General features: G+C 38.3%; 1 protein-coding gene across 2 annotated transcripts in view; it reads left to right on the forward strand.

Moving 5' to 3' along the window:
- The first annotated feature begins 942 nt into the window (after positions 1 to 942).
- Positions 943 to 20,418, forward strand: part of phactr2 (phosphatase and actin regulator 2) — a 50,801-nt gene continuing 31,325 nt past the window's right edge. Inside the window, exon 1 of one of the 2 annotated variants that reach the window (XM_044373277.1) lies at positions 943 to 1,140. In XM_044373277.1, coding sequence (XP_044229212.1) covers positions 1,005 to 1,140 — 136 coding nt within the window. In that variant the 5' untranslated portion in view covers positions 943 to 1,004. Of the gene's footprint in view, positions 1,141 to 8,272; positions 8,376 to 20,418 lie in introns of those variants that run through there. The other variant, XM_044373279.1, reaches the window with a different exon arrangement.

The raw sequence follows: 20,418 nt of genomic DNA on the forward strand, positions 1-20,418 counted from the left end.
TTGAGATATTTCTATGGATTTTTTTAAATATGTTTTTCACATTGTGGCGACTTGTCCAGCTAACACAATCTACGCAACCACATTAAAATCAGTACTAGAAGTAGTACCCTCCTGCCTGCATGATATACAGTAAGATGATAACTGCCAAAATGTATGGTACATTAGTGTGGTGTGAAGCTACATGACAAATAAATCTAGTGTTTAGTTTGTATCAGGCTTTTTAGCCTGATTGAACATTTCAAAAGTAATTTCTTCTTATTGTAACTTGCTCCATGCAAACCTTTTAAAAGTTAACCGCTAAACATTTTCACTTTCTGGTTCCCAGAAAAAGAGATCATAGTGGGAGCTCTTTATTTTTTCTAACCTCTAGGTGTGTCTAGCTGTGGGAAGGGAAATAACAGCATCATAGTGGTGATTTAGCGACATCTAGCGTTTAAAAGCTGCAGCCACTAAGGACTGACTTATTTCCCATGATGTTACACTAACATTAGTCATTGCGTAACGTTTGGTAATTCAGGAACTCTCCCTCCAAGCAAACACACCTTGTTTTGTTCATTTGTATAATCACCAATTAGTGTCAAAACACCGAAATAATTCTGTAGCTATTGATTTTATTTTATAGTGAATTCTATCTTTGTTGGGAAGCATTGGTTTTGCATTTGGCAAGCAAAAACTTTCACTATACTTTTCTCAGTAATCAGGTCACATTTAAAGGCAGTCGTTATAATTTCAGAGGCTGTTGGGCGTTAACTAACACAGGAACACACACACACACACACACACACACACACACACACACACACAGACACGCAGACACGCAGACAAACACACGGTCTGCCTGCTGTAAAAGAAAACTTTGAGCAAGTAGAGCAGAAGAAGGGGAGGAGGAGGAGTGGGCTGGCTGCTGTTGCTGCTACTGTTCATGTGAGGTTTCTGGTCTTCTTGTCAGTGTACTGTGTATCTGTCTGACATCCCTCGCCTGCAGGCTGACAGAAGAGGCGACCATGGAAGAGGACGAGGATACACACCCGGAGATGAAGTATTTTCCTCAGCTGTGGCCTCTTCCCAGGCTCCGCTCTCATAGTGACACCTCCGGCTTTCGCTCCAGAGTGCTGTTCAGGCTCCGGGGGGCCCGCTCAGGTACTGCAAAACACACACAAAATCTGTATATATACATATATATATATATAGGCCAACATAAAGCACTCATAATGGAAACATGTTTTAGACTATATGCTGGTAGTTCATTCATTTAATTTAAGTCATTTGTTATAATTGAGCTCAGGACGTAAGTAGAAAACTTCTTTTTTCATCAACCTCTAACATAAAGTACTAAGGCTCTCTTTACTTTTGGTGTTGCAAGTGCTAATTTAAGCGTTCCTTGGTAGACCGCATCTCCAAATGACTAATAGTGCAGCGGCTGCTTCCTGCCTTCCTACACTTCACTGAACAGAGAAAAAACTTTCACCCTCTCTTCTTCTCTCTGGTTGTCTCTCCAACACCTCAAATAAGGAAAAGCTCAACACTTTTCTTCCTTACTTTCTTCTCTATTTTGTATTCACAGTGGCCATAAAAGTACCATACAACACAATAATGATTTGTTTTTAAAGAGTTTCTCATCATTACTACTTCACCAAGTTGCTTTCAGAAGTCACATAATAACTTGAATAGAAATCACCTGTGTGTAATTAAGGTGTGACAAGTGATTGTAAGGTTAATACACTAGTTACATGTGGTACATCCAACTGCTGGTTGGTCAATATTCTGGCAGAAACTCAGTGTTTTACTGTATATTTGTACTCTATTCATGTGTATAATAGTTCTCATTGTATTTTTCTATTGATCAGCACCAAAAATGCCCGATTCCATCTACTTTTATTCAAAATTGTAAAACAATAAAACATGGAGTCCAAGAGAAAAGGATGAAAACTCTTCACAAGTATTGTAAGACATCAGCCACAGTGTTAACCGATAATGCACCCTCAGTATCTCATCTAAATGTCAGTGTGACAGTTTGCTGCCTGACGCATTTGGCTGTTGCAGTCTTACAGGCTCATATGTTGAATCGGTGGTTAGAACCACTTCCTATCACCCATCTTCAACACTTTAGCCTTCGAGCTCAGCCTGCAGGGGTGCACTCTGTCCGGTTCCCACCACCTGCCTACTCTGACATATAATGCACTGCATGCATGATATGTATTTATATACTGCTTTTTCACAAGGGCTATGAGTCTGAGTCATTTCTTTGAATATTACAGTGGTACAAACACTAATACATATGATAAATCGCAGTTATCTTGCTTGTCTTAAGTTGCCACAGGAAGTGTTCTGTGTTTATAGTAGAGTTGTAATTACAGGAAATGATCATGGAGTAGAGCAGTTAGGAAATTAGATGTCTAAAGTTGTTTATGTCTCGGATTTTGAAAATCTTAATGGTTTTAACGGTTAAGTTGGCTTTAGTTATGTCTCTATCTGAAAATGTACTCCACAAATATTGTTAGATACTGTATCAATGTTCATATACAATTCTCACACAATCTGTTTTTTTTATGTCAGTTTTTAATCATACATTTTGTAGTATTTTACATTTCATGGTCCAACTAAATTCACTAAAATTCACCACAGGTTTTACTCAACCAGCACAGTTTGTAAATTAAACAACAGAGGGAGCCAATCCATCTTTTTTACAGGGTTCCTGAAAAACAATGTGCATAAAAATGGCCCCTTACACATATGGTTACGTTACTTTTTTCACATCCATCCTACAGAGTAGTTTCAAATATGGACTGGGTTCATGATACATGTCTGAGTGTACAGTATCTGAAATTTAGATACAATTTTTAATTATCTAAATGACACAAACAACATGTCTCTCTGAAAATCATATGACTTGCAGCACTCTTTTGTAAACTTAAAGGGGTGTATTGACTCTGCTGATGAGAAACCTCTCTTGCTTAAAGAAAATACCCCTGTGTGTGATATTACAAAAGTGAGATCTTTTTCTCCGAAGAAAACACAAGACTAAAAAGAAACCGAGGCCCACTGACTTTATAATGTGCGATTCAACAGAAAGCACAAACAATTATAAAGTAGGTCAGTTTAGGTGACAGTGAACTCTCAGAACAATGCATCCCCACTTCATTCATTTAGTCATTCCTTATGTCCTCTTCATCCTTTTTTTAGGGTTATGAAGGACAATTCACAGATGGAACTTTGATCTTTTGAAAAGCCAGTGCAACTAATAAGCCCACATGTGTCAGCAGTTATCCTCACTTTCTGCTATTAATAAAATACAAGTGCTTCGCTTGATTTTAAAAGCAGTGCCTGTTTTGAAGCCTATTCTTGCCAAACTGTGTGGTAAGGTACAATAAATATCACAGAAATGTCAACAATTTTGAGACAAGATTGTGTAAAGAAGGATATTTCCTCTCCTGAAAAAAACTTGGAAGATACTTGATTTGAAGTCCACAGTCGACAAAAACAAGCTTGTTTTTGTCAACTGCAAGATACTGAAACTTCTTAAACATCAGAAACAAGAGCATTATTGTTAATATTCTAAAAATGATGTTGAATCATCACCAAACATGTATCATGTATACACCGTATACAAAGTATACATTTTAATTGCTATTTTTTATAAGTATCAATGTGGAAATACATGTTACATGTGTGTGTCCACCTGTGAACTTGTGTGCTCACACACATGCATTTGTGTATATATAAAACAATCTATTTAGGATCATGTGTAGGCTGAGATGTCCATTGTAAATAGCCTGCTGTCCTCCAGATGGGTGCTGTATCACTTTTGTAATTACAGAGGCAGAAAAAAGATGCAGAGAGGGGAGGAGAGGAGAGGGAGGAAAGGGGAGGAGAAGAGATAAATTATCAGAAAATGGTGAAAAGGAGAGGAGGTGAAAAATAGAGACAAGACGTTCAAGAAACAAGAAGAGATATATTGAGACAAAGGGACAAACAGAGGAGAGTGAAAATGTAGTAAATAAAGGAGACAGTTTTAAGAGGACAAGGGAAAATTATGAAAACAGCAAATAGAGGAGGCGAAAAGGGATGCAAGGACAGGATGATTAAGGAGGAGGAGAGGACAGATGGAAAGGCTGAAGAAAAGAACAGGACAAGAGAGGAGTGTCAGCTTGCTGATATGCTCTGCTCCTTGCGGGTACTCTGCTCGAAATAACATTGATTACATACCCTTTTAGTCTGCAATAACTACTTGTTAAAATGTACTGTAATGCAGAGAGCTGCACTTCTGCCTTCGCCGCCCACACACTGTCTATCCTTGGCTACTGTTATAGCTACTGTATCAGTCACGGACATACCCAAGGGTTATGGTTAAGGTTTTCTTCCGTATTTAAAGGGGCCCTATCTATGAGTGTGTTGTAGTCTGAACTGTTCACATATTATCACCACTTTCGTCTGTTGCTTCATAGCGATATCGTGAATTAAAGTTGTCATAGGTAAAGTTTCCATACAATATGTTGTCATATGTTTTGCAGATTGTTCAGTTTGTAAAAGCTGGAGATAAACAAATATGTGCAATGAATAAGCTTTCACCTACAAGTCAAAGTCTTCGTGAAATCTTAAAATGAATGTACATTCAGTGAAAAATAAAGTCACAGATTCCATCGTGTATCAAAACAAGTCTACAGCCATGCTAGCAGCTCTGTCAGACTGAACTTAGGCACAGCTGTGCTTTGAGCTTAATGCTAATGTCAGCATGCTAAAATGCTCACAATGATATTGCTACTGTAACATGCTGATGTTAAGCAGGTATAATGTTTACCATGTTCACCCTCTTAGTGTAGCGTGTTAGTATGCTAACATTTGCTAATGAGCACTAAAAGTACAGATCGGGCTGATGTCACTAGTTTTGCAGGAATTTTGTCATAAACCAAAGTATAATGACACTAGATGAAAAGTTATAAGCGTATATAGTATATATACTCTGTAAGAACCTCCAGACATGTTTTTAAGACATATAAAAATACTCTGCTGGGAACAATAATGTGTGTCTGATATTTTCCATTTTAAAAAAAAGTATAATTACCACTTTAATATCATTAAAATGGCATCTCCTCATGCTCCCTCATTAAAAAACCCAGAATCTCCAACTGAAGGAACAAGAAGATAAGCATATTTTTGAGTGGAGGGGGACTTTAAGGGATCACCAAAGTTATTAACTTACAATTTCTCCGAAGAGGGGCATGAACGTTGGCACCATTTCATGACAGTTCATCCAAACATTGTCAAGACATTTCACTCAAAACTACAAATGTGAACCTCATGGTGGCACTAGAAGAAAACTGAATATCTGTACTAAATTTCACAGCAATCCGTCTAATAGTTGTTGAGTTATTTCAGTCTGGACTAAAGTGATGGACTGACTTTCCAAGAGCTACGTTGCTGGCAGCTAGATAATCACATCTTCAATAATTATCTCACATGTTTTACATAATTATTAACATTTGGCATTCATTAAAGACTCTGCTGCTATTTAAATTCACTACACTGCATGATTATACAGGTAGGCAAACAACAGGTGGTTGTAATCCAATAATTAAGCTGATGCTTGATGACACACAGCTGTGTTATGTGTTGTCTTGTTGATACACAAACATTATGTCTAGACGCCCTTCAGTCCTTCTGAGCACATATATTTAAATACCTTTTGAAAACTGACTTTCTCTTCCTCCTTTCTGTTACAATCACACTCTCACTGCTGAATGTTATCGTCTCTGCCTGTTGTTCTCACATTTACGGTGACACAAGAGGGTTAGACTGTATTTTCAAATACCAATTGACCTCTTGAGGTAGCGGCGCCTACATGTTTTTCATCTACTTAGTTGTCTTGTTTCTTTTGTTTGCTGTTTTGTGTGGGTGGGTGTTGCTGGAGTCGATGACCCAGTTGTTTTTCTTCTTGGCTGTTGCGTGCCATTTCATTGGACTGCATCAAAAGTCAAAGTCTCACTTTTCTCCATTTATCTCCTCTTTCATCTGTCTATCAGTAACTCAGTGTCTAAGTTACTAACTAAGCCTTTAACTCTATTAAAATCTGTCAAAATGCCTCAACAGCAAATTAACAGGATGTTAACATGATGCTGTACAGCCTCTAATGGTGTGTACATAACGTGTGCGCGTAATGGAAATTTAAAAAACACTTTGAAGGGTTAACGCCAATAGACCAAAGAGACATTAGTGAAAAAAATATCAAGATTAGATTTAAGATTTAAGATTTTTACACATTAGGACAGTCCTACAGTGCAGTAAAATAAATTGACCAGAGAGGAAAAGAGCACTATACTGTATGGCTTAATACTAGCTGCTCTTATATGGTCAATAACCTAATGGTCGTGTGGTCATTATGTCTCTTCTTAGTCCAGTTTACATTGGCTTACACACACACACACACACACACACACACACACACATACACACACATACACACACACACACACACACACGCTCCTCTCAGTTTCAGTCCATCAGTGTGTTTTATAATGTCGTGCTTCGTTTATGTGGTTTATGTAGGTGGTAACTTTATTATCAGCAGAGACTATGTTTTATAAAGAACAGGAAATTAAGAATCAACAATCTGGGCTTGATACACATACATAGATAAAGCAATGTGTGTGTGTGTGTGTGTGTGTGTGTGTGTGTGTGTGTGTGTGTGTGTGCGTGTGTGTGTGTGTGTAGAGTTTTTTTGAAGGGGACACGCAATACCAATTGTGATTTACCTGGTGCTACACAGCGAGCTACGACACCAGCCAGCATCAAACTTACTTACAACAACTTACAACAAACTCACTGTGTTGAGTGGCTCTTCACAACACTTGAGGGACCTGAAGTGTGTGTGTGACAGCAAAAAAAAAAAAAAAGAGGAAATAGCCATCTGCCTGCCTCTTTTAGTGCTCTTTTTTTCTCTCTGTTTGTATTTTTCTTCCTCTCCTTTGGTGTGTATCTGTCTCAGAGTTTGTGTGCATTGATTTATTTGGCATTGTGAGCATTATTGTTGTTATGTTTATGATCTGTGGGTTTAATATCTGCATTGTTTCTATCGTGTGCAGTCCCTGTGGCACCGCTGTCTTCGGGTCTGCTTTCCATTCAGCAGTTTGCATTTAATAAAAGAAAATGAATGATGCATTATTGTAAAAATTCAATTTTAACTGTGAGTCTTCATGTCTGATTTGAGACTATTTGTAAAACTCATATATTTCTATTCTGGTATGAAAAAGGATAAATTAAGGTTAGAGCTGAAATGAATAGTCGATCAACAACAATTAAATACCAAAAATTTTGATGATTGATTCAATATTTACATAATTTCTTTAGCAAAAATATCAATATTCTCCATTTCCAGTGAGGATTTTGGTGCTTTTGTGTGTTTTTGTATCACTGTAAATACAATATTTTTTGGTTAACAAGAAATTCACAGACATGTCCTTGTGTTCTTGGGCATTTTTCTGACATTATATAGACTTAATGATTAATGAAAAATATAACTGACAGATGACTCAATAGTGAAAAAATAATAATTATTTGGAATTCTTGTTGAAATTAAATTAAAATAAAGTTAAATGATCTTAAAAATTAGTATCATGTGATGCTGATCACCTGTGCAGACAGACAGCTATCACATTTAAATAATTAATTAGATGGACAGAATCTTGACTTCTGTCTTTTCATACAACCAGTGTGTCTGCTGTCTACCTTTTCAGTACTGTGCTTTACACGTGCTGCAGATAACCGACTGCAATAAAAATTTAGATGAAGAAAAAGGTGACAGGGAAAAGCAAACACACTAAACACGCAACGCATGTTCTGCTTATATGATGTGTCACCCTCCCATTTTTCCCATTTCATCCTTAACGCTAACTCCTTATCTGCATCCTCTCCTCTCCTCATGTCTTGCGTCACAGTGGGACCTCAACACAGGAGGGAGAGTAAAAAAAAAAAAGAATGAGACTGGAGCCAGACTCTGTAGCTAGAGGACGGAGGAAAAACTTGACAGGCAGGGAGATGGAGATAAACGCTGAACGAGACAAAGATTGGGAGGGAGAATGAGGAACTGAGATGGAAACAAACATTAACTTTTAATGCTCTTTATTGGAGTGAGGGGAGGCAGGATGGAGGGAGGGAGGGGCGACTGAGTAGCAGAGAGTAGAGCGAGACAGAGGGAGGGAGGGCAAAGCAATGAATGAGGGAAGTAGATAGTGAGAGAGAGAAAGGGAGAAGTAGGGAGACAGTGAGAGAAAGAGGAGGGGGGAGAGTGGGGGGAGGCAGAGAGGTGGTGTGTCGGGAAGAGGCAACGATCAACTCACACTGCTGATAATATTCCCTGGGTCAAGTCATGGAACATGACGGTGAGTTTTCTCTCTGTTATAATTTGCTGTGCTTCCTTCTTCTTCTTCTTCTTCTTCTGTGTTTTTCTTTCACTATTGTTCAGTGTCTCATTCACTCTCTGTGCCTGTGTAAGCATAACTGAAAGGCATAATAATGTAACTGAAAGGCATGGTAGACTCAGGAAGAGATTCTTTCCACCACTTGCTCTGTCTTACATTCCTTATATGTAGCTTTAGATGTCACCTGTTAACCGGTGAAGCTGTAAATCTTCAGCCCGTATTGCCTCTTAATCTTGACTGAGTTATGAACCTCACTGCTTACAGAGTCAGTGTTTCATTTTAAGTTGACTCTGTACAGATCTCTCAGTTAAATAAATCAGATCAAAGGAAATACTGTAGGAGTCATAATCCATTTAAATGTGCACATGACTCAGTATCGATGCCTTTGACTGAGTTAATTTGTGTGAGCGTCTGAACCATTGTTGTCAGATCATTTGGCTGAGTGGCTGTCACTGTATCTGTCTGAGAAACGCAGAGCTGGAGCCTCGTGTCATGATCTAAATTAAGTATGCAGCATTTATCAATGAGACTGAGACTACACACTGTCATGCATTATATCAAGGAACAAACAACTACGCTGCGTGCAATATTTATAAGATGCTAATGCTGCAGGGAGAACACTCTGTAACATTAAGGTAGACTACATTAACCAGGCTTCTGGTATGTTTTGCTCGTAACACTTTTATTAAAAGATTCTTTGGCAATGCTTATGAAGAATTGATGATTGTGTGCTTAACTTTAAAAGCAGATATTGGTTTTGTAAGTCTGCCCAAGGTTGCATTATAGCATTAGAGTTTCTTCTATGACTGAGACAAAGCCACATCTAATGGCAGTTATTGTCAACAGTTCTGGGAACGTATAGTGCAGCTCTTCTTATTCAGACCAATAATTCCATGTGGGTTTGGCTGGTAGCCATCTTGTGTATTAGACTAAATGACAATGATACGTCAGTGTATTGGTTGGTGTCACAGTCAGCTAGAAGAGACAGGCAGGCTATATCGGGCCCATGTTATCTAATATAGTTTAATTACTGTTTGCTAACATTGTGGTATCATATCATAGTGTTTGATAGAAAAAAAAATCCTGTTTTCATGTGTTAATTAATTTTAAAAAGCCAGAATTTTTGGGTAGTAGAGACATTGTTTTTACTCTGGTTGATTTTTTTCTCAGTTGTTGTCTCAGGTAGGCTTTACAGCAATAATTCCACTTTTATCCATGCTCCTTTGCGTGTGTGTGTGTGTTTGTCATGTTGACCTTGTTGAGATATGGGCTGGGCACTGAATGGGTGCACAACAAATTGTCGCTGTTGTGAATCGGTGAAACTGCGTTTTGCAAGGCAAAGCAGCATCTGTGAGTGCTCAGCCATGCATATGTGATGTGTGTTTGTCTGCAGTGAGCATGAAGTGTATTACCTCTGCCTTCTGTTGGACGTATGTCTCATATTTTGTGTCTATGTGTGTTTAGGAAACAATGTAAGATAAGACTGAATGTGCAAATTTGCATAAGGTCATTTGATGTTATTTACAACTGTGCATTGCAGTTGGAACTATATACACTCTGGACAAATAAAAAAGGCTATATAAGGTTAATCTTAACTTTATTTATGCTTCAAATGCTGTGTCAGGTTGAAGTTTGTAACATTCTTTATAAGATATATCATTTATTTCATGAGATTTGCCCTGCTAAAACAACATATTTCCAGTGTGACAGATGGATTTACTCGTTTGACAGGTTGATCTTTCCGTCAAACTCACATGTTTTTTAAAAGAGAAATGTCTTCATGTTAATATTATGATTCATTGAACAACTTAAGGCCAGCATGCGGTGCTACCCCAGACCTCTTGAGCCACACTCACAAGAAAACAGACCTCAGTGTGTCGGTAAGAGCTATAGCTGGACGTTGGCCAAAGCAGCCATCATCAATCAGTGGCCATGTGCTTTTAAACAAACCATGTTGAGTCTCCATAAGAGTAATAATGTCCTGACTAAAAGCCACACGACACAATTGAGCAAACAAGACTGACGTGCTCAGGACAGCTGTTTTTGCAATTGACAGCGACTCTCCAGTAAATCCGTTCAGATATGGCCTTATATAGTTTGAGTATGAAGGGGTGGAAATAAATGCTGGCTGCTGTTTGTTTACTCTCCGCTGCGCACTCACAGCCTCCCATCACTTCTCACACACAGCCATGGCTTGTGTTTTCTTTATGAAACATAGTGTCTGTAATGTTCTGTTCTATTGCATTTTCCTGCAACTGTGGCCTTTATTCTGTGGTTATTAAGACCCCACACTTCAATATCAATCTTTTCTCCAGCTTTTTCTATCCCTCTCTCTCTCTCTCTCTCTCTCTCTCTCTGTCTCTGTCTGTCTCGCTCACTCTCTGCCTCTCTCGAGCTCGCTTTCTCTCAAGCTCTCTGGCCGCCTGTCTGGCAGGATGTCAACTATTGATTCATACAGGCAACATTTTAGCAATGATGGCGGCTTATGGGTTGTGCCAAGCAGAATACAACAAACAGGAGATCAGGTTTCAGACAAAACTGGCTGGCAGATGGGAAGAGGAAGAGAAATGACAGTAACCACTACTGTATCACTGCAAACCAAGTGTACACTTAATATTATAAGGTCACTACCCCATTATTAGGGAAGTATAAGGGTTTGACAAAGGGGACAAAGAACAAAGTCATGTATGAAAGGAGGAATTATTGGATAATGGATGGATTCAGGTATTGTATACAGGCTTACTTTCACTGTATTTAGTGGAAGCATTTGCAGGAACTTAAGCGCACAATATTAAGAAACAGTTTTAGCCACAAGCATCGCAATTTATTCTCAGAGCAATTTCAGGCCAACACAGGTGAATTGTAAATGTCAGTCAGTGATTTATATCTGGCGGCTACACTGAAAAAGCATGAAAAAAGTCAGACCTAGTGAGAGCAGAGCTAGTTTTGGATGAAAATTCACTTTAAAGCCCCTGAAAAATCAAATTTTAAAGCCCCCCTCCACTCCACTTAAAAACGTTTTTCTTCTTGTTCCCAGGGGAAAGTTCCTCTGTGCTTACCGAAAACCAAGTATAAGGCGTGTACATACAATCATTGTTTGTGACATCACAACGAGTTTGGAGCCAACTGGGGTCCAGTGTTCACATGTTACATCCTACACTCGCGAGCTGTGGAAACTTGAAACCTCCAGGGCCTATACACTGAGAACTGACTTTGCAATGAAGTAGGAGACATCTTGTGTTCACAGCAGTTCAACTTTTTTGTAATGAACGATATAAAAACCATATTAAACACAAATCATTTTTCAAAGTAGAGTACTTTATATACATCTTAAAACAAGTCTGGAGGGGATCTTCAAGCATTTCTCTTAAAGTTAAAGTCTTTAAAGAGTTTAACACTCAGTTAATCTGCTTCATCAGGACTGTGTCGTTGTGTTTTGACTGGGAGTGACCAAACAACCACCAACTGTCATTTTCCTGTTAAGCCTCCTCATACTCTCAGCTCAAACCACTGAGAAGAGCACAGAGAGAACAGAAAACAGAAATCACTCACGTGAAATAACCTAAAATAACCTAAACTATTCTAACTTTGGCAGAAAAGGGTTTGTTCATATAGGATACCATCACTTGTAGTACGAAACTGATTGAGAAAATACGTTTTTAGGGGCTTTAATATTCATACTTAATATAGCAAAAATGTGACTATTACAGGGAATCCCCCACATATACATTGATGCTCTGCATACTTGAATGGTCTTTAGTAGAATTTAGTAGAATTGATTAACAATCTCAACACTCAAATGCAATTTAACATTTATTTAATACAATAATGCAAACTACTTGGACAACTACTACTTGCACAAAATGAAGTTCAAGTGTTCTGGTGAGATTGCACTGATTGTGCACTGAGACCATTTCAGCTCCTCTCAGCTGAGACTGGTTTGCTTGAATAACAGAGCCCGTTCCTCGCTGAGTCACACTTGACTGTTATGACAGTTTGTGGTCTGATTCATGGTCCTGATGAAAAGAAGTCCAGTCCTACACTTGCAAAAAGGTCAGACATGCAAAATATATGAGTGTAACTTCATACACCTAAACCAGTTTGAATCTATGCATGCAAGAGAGGTGTGCAGCTGTACATCATCGTAAGTTATAGCTTATACTCAAAGTGCTCGTTTATTTTCCGGACAATCAATCACTGAACAGTCATGAATGCAGAAAATCATTTTTAGCACTCGTACACACGGACTCCCTGTACTTTGGCTATGACTATATTATGAGACTCTACCCTGGCAGAAACTGAGTTTAATAAATAAATCAAGGGGAGGGGAGAAAGGCTCTGAGAAGTAGCACTTAAACAATTATTACCCCCTTGTTCTGCTGAGGCTACTACTTAATATTTGATGACTCCCTTCCTTTCTTCTGGGCCTTCTCCTCCTCCACCTCTCATGTCTTTCCTATTGCTGTTCCAGTCAATGAAAAGGTCAGGCTCCCTCAGTTGATCTCTGTTATTTAGTGTCAGGACAAACATGACCTGGTTCCTGAAAAGTGTCACCTTGACGTACAAATTTAACATACTGGAAGAGGTGTCCTCTTGACTTTGACTATATTCCCAAAGATCTCCGCTTTGGATGGTGTATTCTTGTACAGATTTAAAAGCATCGGATTGATCTAAGCTAAATCCAGAGGGAGCTTTCAGCTAGCGGTAGCCAAACGGGTCAATAGTGAGATTGTGACCATTGTGAACTTCCCAAAGAACAGATAAGTCTACAATCAAAAAGTGCCACCAGTGTTGTCTTTATCTTTGACTTTTCTTTTCTTTACCTGTGTGTCTTTCTCTTTCATACATACACATAGATTTCTGGTCATCAGGTGAATATCATTAAAGTGAATACAGTAAATACAAGGGATACTGAGTGCATGGAAAGTAACTATTGAATGTTGGATTCTTGAAATGCATTTTCTAAATTGAAGAAACAAATAGAAGAAAACCTGGACTGTACTGAAATTAATATTATACAAGAATTGAATACAGACAATAGTGATATGTTGAATAACATGAACAAAATAAAAGGAGATGAACTCCACAGATTTTATACATGACGATCAGTTTACTCGTAATGGGGAGAACTACTAAGCCTGTGAAAATGGTTGTATAATGTCCTTTTCAACTCTGGAGCTTACTAAAAGATTACCCTGATGACATCATCAGGGTCCTTTGTGCTTGAGCTTAAAAAAGGAAGTCATGTCCAAATTATCTTTAGTCATTGCTGCGATTCTCGGGTGCCAGTATGTGTGATACCCAAGTGGATCCATGATCACATGGTGCAGCATAGTCATCACAGGGGAAAATGTGCTTTTTTTAGGCACTGTGTGCCTGGGGACAAATGAAAAAAAACAAAAACTCTTTTCAACCTCAGCTTAAACTTTATTGTCCCTAAGGGGAAATTTGTGCTGCAGCCAGAACACACAAAGACTTGAACATAAAACATGATAAAATAAATAAAAATATATGATAAAATAAGGTCCCCCAAACACACACACACACACACACACACACAAGCTGACATGGAACCTATAGTGCATCCGACCCATTTATCATCCAACTCAAACATCAATGGTTAAAACATCTCTATCATCACCATGTTGGACCGGGCCTTTTCTACTCTGCATGTCAAACTCCAAACTGTCTGTTTGAGTCTGTTTGGGTCAGGTGTAACTTTCTTTGTGTCCCTTGTGAATTGGCTCTCTTTGTTTTTAAAGTGATGCACGTCGGGTTCAGGTAGGTTTTCCACAGACATATTTTGGAGAGGGTCCAAAATTTTGAATCTAATCAACCTGTGAAGATCTTGGAGATGTAATTTTTTTTAAAAAAAGGCCTGCAATAAACTGGCAGCATGGAGTTTCAGAGATGTGGTGAAGTGTCTAATAAAAGAGACAATCGAGATACTCTTGTAATTACTCCCTTTGGATCTGTGTTAATTAGTCCTATAAAGAAATACACTTAGTATCTACAGGACATACACATGACAGAGGAGTACTGGGCCAGTACACCTGCAGACCTCTTTAATTCAGGTCTTCTTCTGTGCCATCATAGCCATACTCTCCACTGTCCTTATTGTCTCTTTAGCACATGTGTAGCCTCCAACAAATTCAACATGCGTTGCTGATGCATCAAGTTAATATCATTACTTCCCCGTCAATGCTAACACAGTCACTTTCCTCTGTTAACTTCTCTAAGTACTTCCATCTTCCTGTCCTGTCTCTATCCTCCCACCTCTCCACTGGCTTCCTTCCTGTGTCAATTATCCACTCCAATCTTATTCACTAACGGCAGTCCCGTAAGACGGCAGTTCCCCTGGCAGTTGGCAGGTGTGAATGTGTTTAAGGTTGGCAAACAAAACAGGATTTTGAGTCTTTGCAAAGCCTATCAAACATCTGTCAAATGTAGTTATTTCGTATAATCAATTTTCTTTTTATCTTTCAAAACAGATTACAGTGTAATATTCGCTGATGTACAAAGAAAGATTGGCTGTTGATTAAATTAAGAACATATTGTCTGATGAAAAACAACTACAGTGTGGAGCCTTAATGAAGCAGGATTTATCCAAATGTCAAAGGTCACTGTGTGCACAATTATGTTCAGGTACATTACCATTAGCTATAGAAACAGGCAGGTTTACTGTTCTCCATCAAGAGAAAAGACTCTGATTGCTATGTGATTTAGATGAGACTGAAGACCAAAGTCCATTCTATCTTTTATTGCTCATTATATGATGATTTAAGGGCTACACTAGTTAGTAAAATGCCCTTAATTTCTGATTTTTCTGAATGAATGAAATTAAATTATAAGAAAATTAAGCTGTGTTTCAGGGAGGGAACCTTTTGTGTCGCTGATTTTATGTGTAGCACTCGTTACAGAAGACAAAGTTCTTTGTTTGCAATGTAACATAAGAAGTTTTGTTCTTGTCTATGTTTGACAAATGTTTCACCATTGCAGCTGTATTTGATGTCTTGTAAGTGCATGTGGGCTGGACTCTTGTATGTGCATGACACAATACAACCAAATGCAGAATACTCAAGATGATCATGTTGAACCACACTGGGATGAGAAGACTGAAATATGCCACACTCGAAATGGAAAATAAAAATGCAGCCAGAGTCAGGTGATCTCGTTCAGACATTTTAACAATTTCAGTCTGCACACGCTGCTGTTGAAGCCAGATGCACTGCTTTGTTTTGATGGCCCCATTTTGTCCTTTGTGAACATACCAAATTAGTTTATTTAGAGGGCACTGCTGGCTTTATATTTCCTATCCCAGCAACAATCTGTAGCGAGAATGTGCTCTCTTATGCAATTATATGCATTTACTCTTTAAAAAGAGGGGTGGACGGCAGTGGCATGAAGAAGCAGAGACAAGGGTTTTAGGATACGAATGAACAAGAGCAGTTTAATGACAAAATATTTTTAGTGATCTAGATAAAGGACGGGCTCACAGTTTTTCAAGTCTGTCTTAAAACAACAGTCAGGTGCCCATATGAACACTGAAAGAGGTTTTCCTCACTGTAATCATTCCTCCTGTTCCTCCTGGCTGTTTAAAGATCCCCTTCAAATGTGCTTTCAATGTAAGTGATGGGGGCCAAAATCTACAGTGTGTCCACACAGTCATTTTGTGCAGAAATGCATTTAAAAGTTGATCTGAAGCTTATATGAGGCTTCAACAGTCTGTTTGTCATATCAAGTGGATATCAGCCACATTTACAGTCTTTTTAGCATCAAATTCCCTGTCAAGCTGAGTTGGAAGTATAGTAACAAAAAGAGGAACTTTGGCACTAAAAAGACTGTAACATTGAAAGATATCTACTAGATTTGACTAACTGGACAGCTGAGGTAAATTTATATACATTTAAATACATTTTTGCACAGAAGGAGGCTTGTGGATTTTGGCCCCCATCATCACACTGTAAGTGCTTTATGAAGGGATCCTTTAATGGCCAGTATGATCAGGAGGAATGATTACAGTGAGGAAAACATCTTTCATTTGTGTTCATTTGGGCTCCTGACTGTTGTTTTAAGACATTAATGGTGAACCTGTGCTTTAATCTAAAGAAGTCATTTCAGTTGTGTAGGAAACACTAGATGGCAGTCTTGGTCTTAATGGAAAATCATCTCACCTCCAGATCTGCGTGTCTGTGTGTGCGTGTTTGTGTGTGTGTGTGTGTGTCTGTGTGTATGTGTGTGCGTGTGTGTGCGTGTGTGTGTGTGTGTGTGTGTGTGTGTGATAGAGAGACAGAGAGAGAGAGAGAGAGAGAGTTTTATCTGTCATCACTGTCAACAAAGTGTCAGAAGAGACCTTGCAGAACCCAGCTTGGCAGAATTGAGTGGTCAGACAGCAGTCACAAAAACACACACACACACAAACACACACACACAAACACACACACACACACACACACACACACACAATCACATTACACTCTACTGTAGTTGACTCCCATATTGAGAGTCCAAGGTGGGAGTGTTTGGCTTGTTTGAGAAGTGGAGTGAGCTCATGAGGCTAATATTAAATAAATATTATTTACTATCAAGGGATTTAATGGCCATGCTGACAAACTTTGACAGATTTCTGCCTTCGCTCCCTTTTGACCCATTCACTGGAACCAGGGTTTAGTGTCATCGTCTCTTTTTAAAAATAAATCACCTCCAGGGTAGAAGTTGCTCCACCAAGGCGACCCTCCTCTCCCTGGAGCCGCAGACATTGTCCAGACTCTGCACTCATTTATTCATTATACAGTGTAAGCCAAAAATATTGTGACATGCTGGGGTCTGTAAACTCCTTAGCCTGATCTGACATCTCATTCATTCTCAAACAAGACATAGAAAGGCATAAAAACAGAATATAAAAGACAAGACACATCAAAAAGAATAACATATAAAGAAGGTAAAGATAAGCACAAATTTAATAAAACAGATTAAACAGGAGAATAAAAAATGTACTGACCATAGAGCTAAAAGGATTAATCAATGAATCGATTAGTCGATCAAAAGAAAATTAAAAATTAAGTGTCATAATCGTCGATTGTTGAAGTCTGTTTCACTTTAAAATGTTAAAAATTCCCTTATTCCAGCTTCAATGTTGAAGATCAGCTGCTTTTATTTATTTTAAATGATAATAAACAGAATAACTTTGGGTTTTGGATTGATGTTAGAACAAAACAAGCAATTTGATGGTATCATAGGCTTTAGGGAATTGTGATGGGCATTTTTCACCTGTAGTGAAATGTTATATACCAATTGATTAATCAGTTAACCCATAAAATAATCTGCATGAAATAATGACAACAATGAATAGTTGCAGCTTTAATCGAGTTGAATTGTTTCAGTATTACACCATAACCTACACTTTGCCTTAAAGGAGAGATTTGCAGTCTTTCCAGTCTGTCTTAAAACAATAGTCACGTCACAATATTGACACTGGAAGAGGTTTTGCTTAGTGTAATCATTCCTCCTGTTCACAATGACCATTAAAAAGATCCCTGCCTAATGTGTGTTGAATGTAAGTAATAGGGGACAAAATTCACAGTCCTCACTTTTTGCAAAAATGTGTTCAAAAGTTTATCTGGAGCTTATATAAGGCTCATTTAAAAGTGTTCAAAAGTTCAAATCTCTTTTTAGTACAAAATTCCCTCTTTGTGTTTCCCTGTTGAGCTGCAGTGGAGGGATAGCAACACAAATTTGGATGGCTGAGGCCTAATATTATATATAGTAGAATATATTTTTGCTGTGGATTATTTCCCCCATCGGTTACATTGAGAGCACATTTGGAATGGTTGGTATTAACAGGAGGAATGAGTACAGCGAGGATGTTTCAGTGATCATATGGAGACCTGACCTGAACCCATCCTTTAACAACCATTATCCCAACTTCCTCTCTTGTATCTCAGTGTTTTAAGGGATAAGGAGCTGGGTCTATTTGTGGATCTTGGTGATATACAGACTGTAATCTGGTCTGCACACACACAAACATACTTTTGCTCGTTAAGAGCTATGAGTGATTAATCAATCTATCACATCCTGCACTGTAAAAAACAAGACGTTAATTTCCATACAATGTGTGGTAAAATTTCACATCATTTTACATGCATTTCACATTTTTGAAGAACATTGAGTGTCTATAAATGTACAGTTAATGGTTGTTTTTAGATTTGCTTACATTTCCAAGATTTGCTTTCATTTACAATTTCCATTGTAAATTTAATTTACAATTAAATTCTATAATTCCACAAAACAGTCAATCTTTCTTTTAAAATAAGGGCAACACTTGTTATTCTACAGCATGATTGTGTTTTACAAGGTTTTGTTAGTAAAAACACACCAAGAAGTTAATTTTACATTCAAATTTTATAATGAAAAAGTACTAAGCTCCCCTCCAGACATGTTTTAAGATGTACTCTACTTTGAATAGTAGTGTGTCTAAATGTTTTTTCTACAAAAGAAGTGCAGTCCTCCAGACAAAAAAACAAGTCGGTTTAAGGCACCATTCAGTGGTGACATTACCTGAGGTAGCACATGAAGTTTGGTGGTTGTAGTAAACCTTTGCAAACCAAACCAGGTGAAAATCATGCAAGTCAATGGGGAAAAAATAGAGGAAAAACAAGTGCAAGAAGGGAGAACAAGTGTGTATTTCCAAGAGCTGTATATACCTGTGCACAGCTGTTGGAAAAAAAACAACACTATTTTGGTGCCCCCCCTACTATAGGTGACTGCCTATGTGGCCTATGCCACGGGCCGCCCCTGTAATGTAATTCATCTAGACTGTTTTGCCCCTGGTGAGTACATTTTCACTGTGTTTTGCTCCCAGTGAGTAAATTTTTACTGTTTTGCCCTCAGTGAATACATCTTTATGTGTCTTGCTCTCAGTGAGTACATTTTCAGTTTTACTCTCAGTGAGTACAATTTCACTCTGTTTTACTCTCAGTGAGTACATTTTCACTGTTTTACTCTCAGTGAGTACATTTTCACTCTGTTTTATTCTCAGTGAGTACATTTTCACTGTTTTACTCTTAGTGAGTACATTTTCACTGTTTTACTCTCAGTGAGTACATTTTCACTCTGTTTTATTCTCAGTGAGTACATTTTCACTGTTTTACTCTTAGTGAGTACATTTTCACTGTTTTGCTCTCAGTGAGTACATTTTCACAGTTTTGCTCTCAGTGAGTACAATTTCACAGTTTTGCTCTCAGTGAGTACATTTTCACTCTATCTTGCTCTCAGTGAGTACATTTTCACTGTTTTACTCTCAGTGAGTACATTTTCACTCTATCTTGCTCTCAGTGAGTACATATTCACAGTTTTGGCCCCGGTGAGTACTTTTTCACTCTATCTTGCCCTCAGTGAGTACATTTTCACTGTTTTGCTCTCAGTGAGTACATTTTCACAGTTTTGCTCTCAGTGAGTACATTTTCACTGTTTTACTCTCAGTGAGTACATTTTCACTCTATCTTGCTCTCAGTGAGTACATTTTCACTCTATCTTGCTCTCAGTGAGTAGATGTTCACAGTTTTGGCCCCGGTGAGTACTTTTTCACTCTGTCTTGCTCTCAGTGAGTACATTTTCAGTGTTACTCTCAATGAGTACATTTTCACTCTGTTTTACTCTCAGTGAGTACTATTTCACTCTATCTTGCTCTCAGTGAGTACATTTTCACTGTTTTGCCCTCAGTGAGTACATTTTCACTCTGTTTTGCCCTCAGTGAGTACATTTTCACTGTTTTGCTCTCAGTGAGTACATTTTCACTGTTTTGCTCTCAGTGAGTACATTTTCACTCATTCGAAACTTTCCCGCTCTGTCAGCCCTGACTGCCCATTACTTTCAGTGTAAACCATAGTGTAAACTAGTGTGTAAACTAGTGTATGAAGGTGTCGGAACCCTTCACCCTTTGACCCCAGCAGCGCCTCTAATCTGCGCAGCGGAATGAGAGGCATTCTTCAGCTGCTCGCAGGAG

This window comes from Thunnus albacares, chromosome 14, assembly GCF_914725855.1.
Source record: "Thunnus albacares chromosome 14, fThuAlb1.1, whole genome shotgun sequence".
NCBI lineage: Eukaryota > Metazoa > Chordata > Actinopteri > Scombriformes > Scombridae > Thunnus > Thunnus albacares.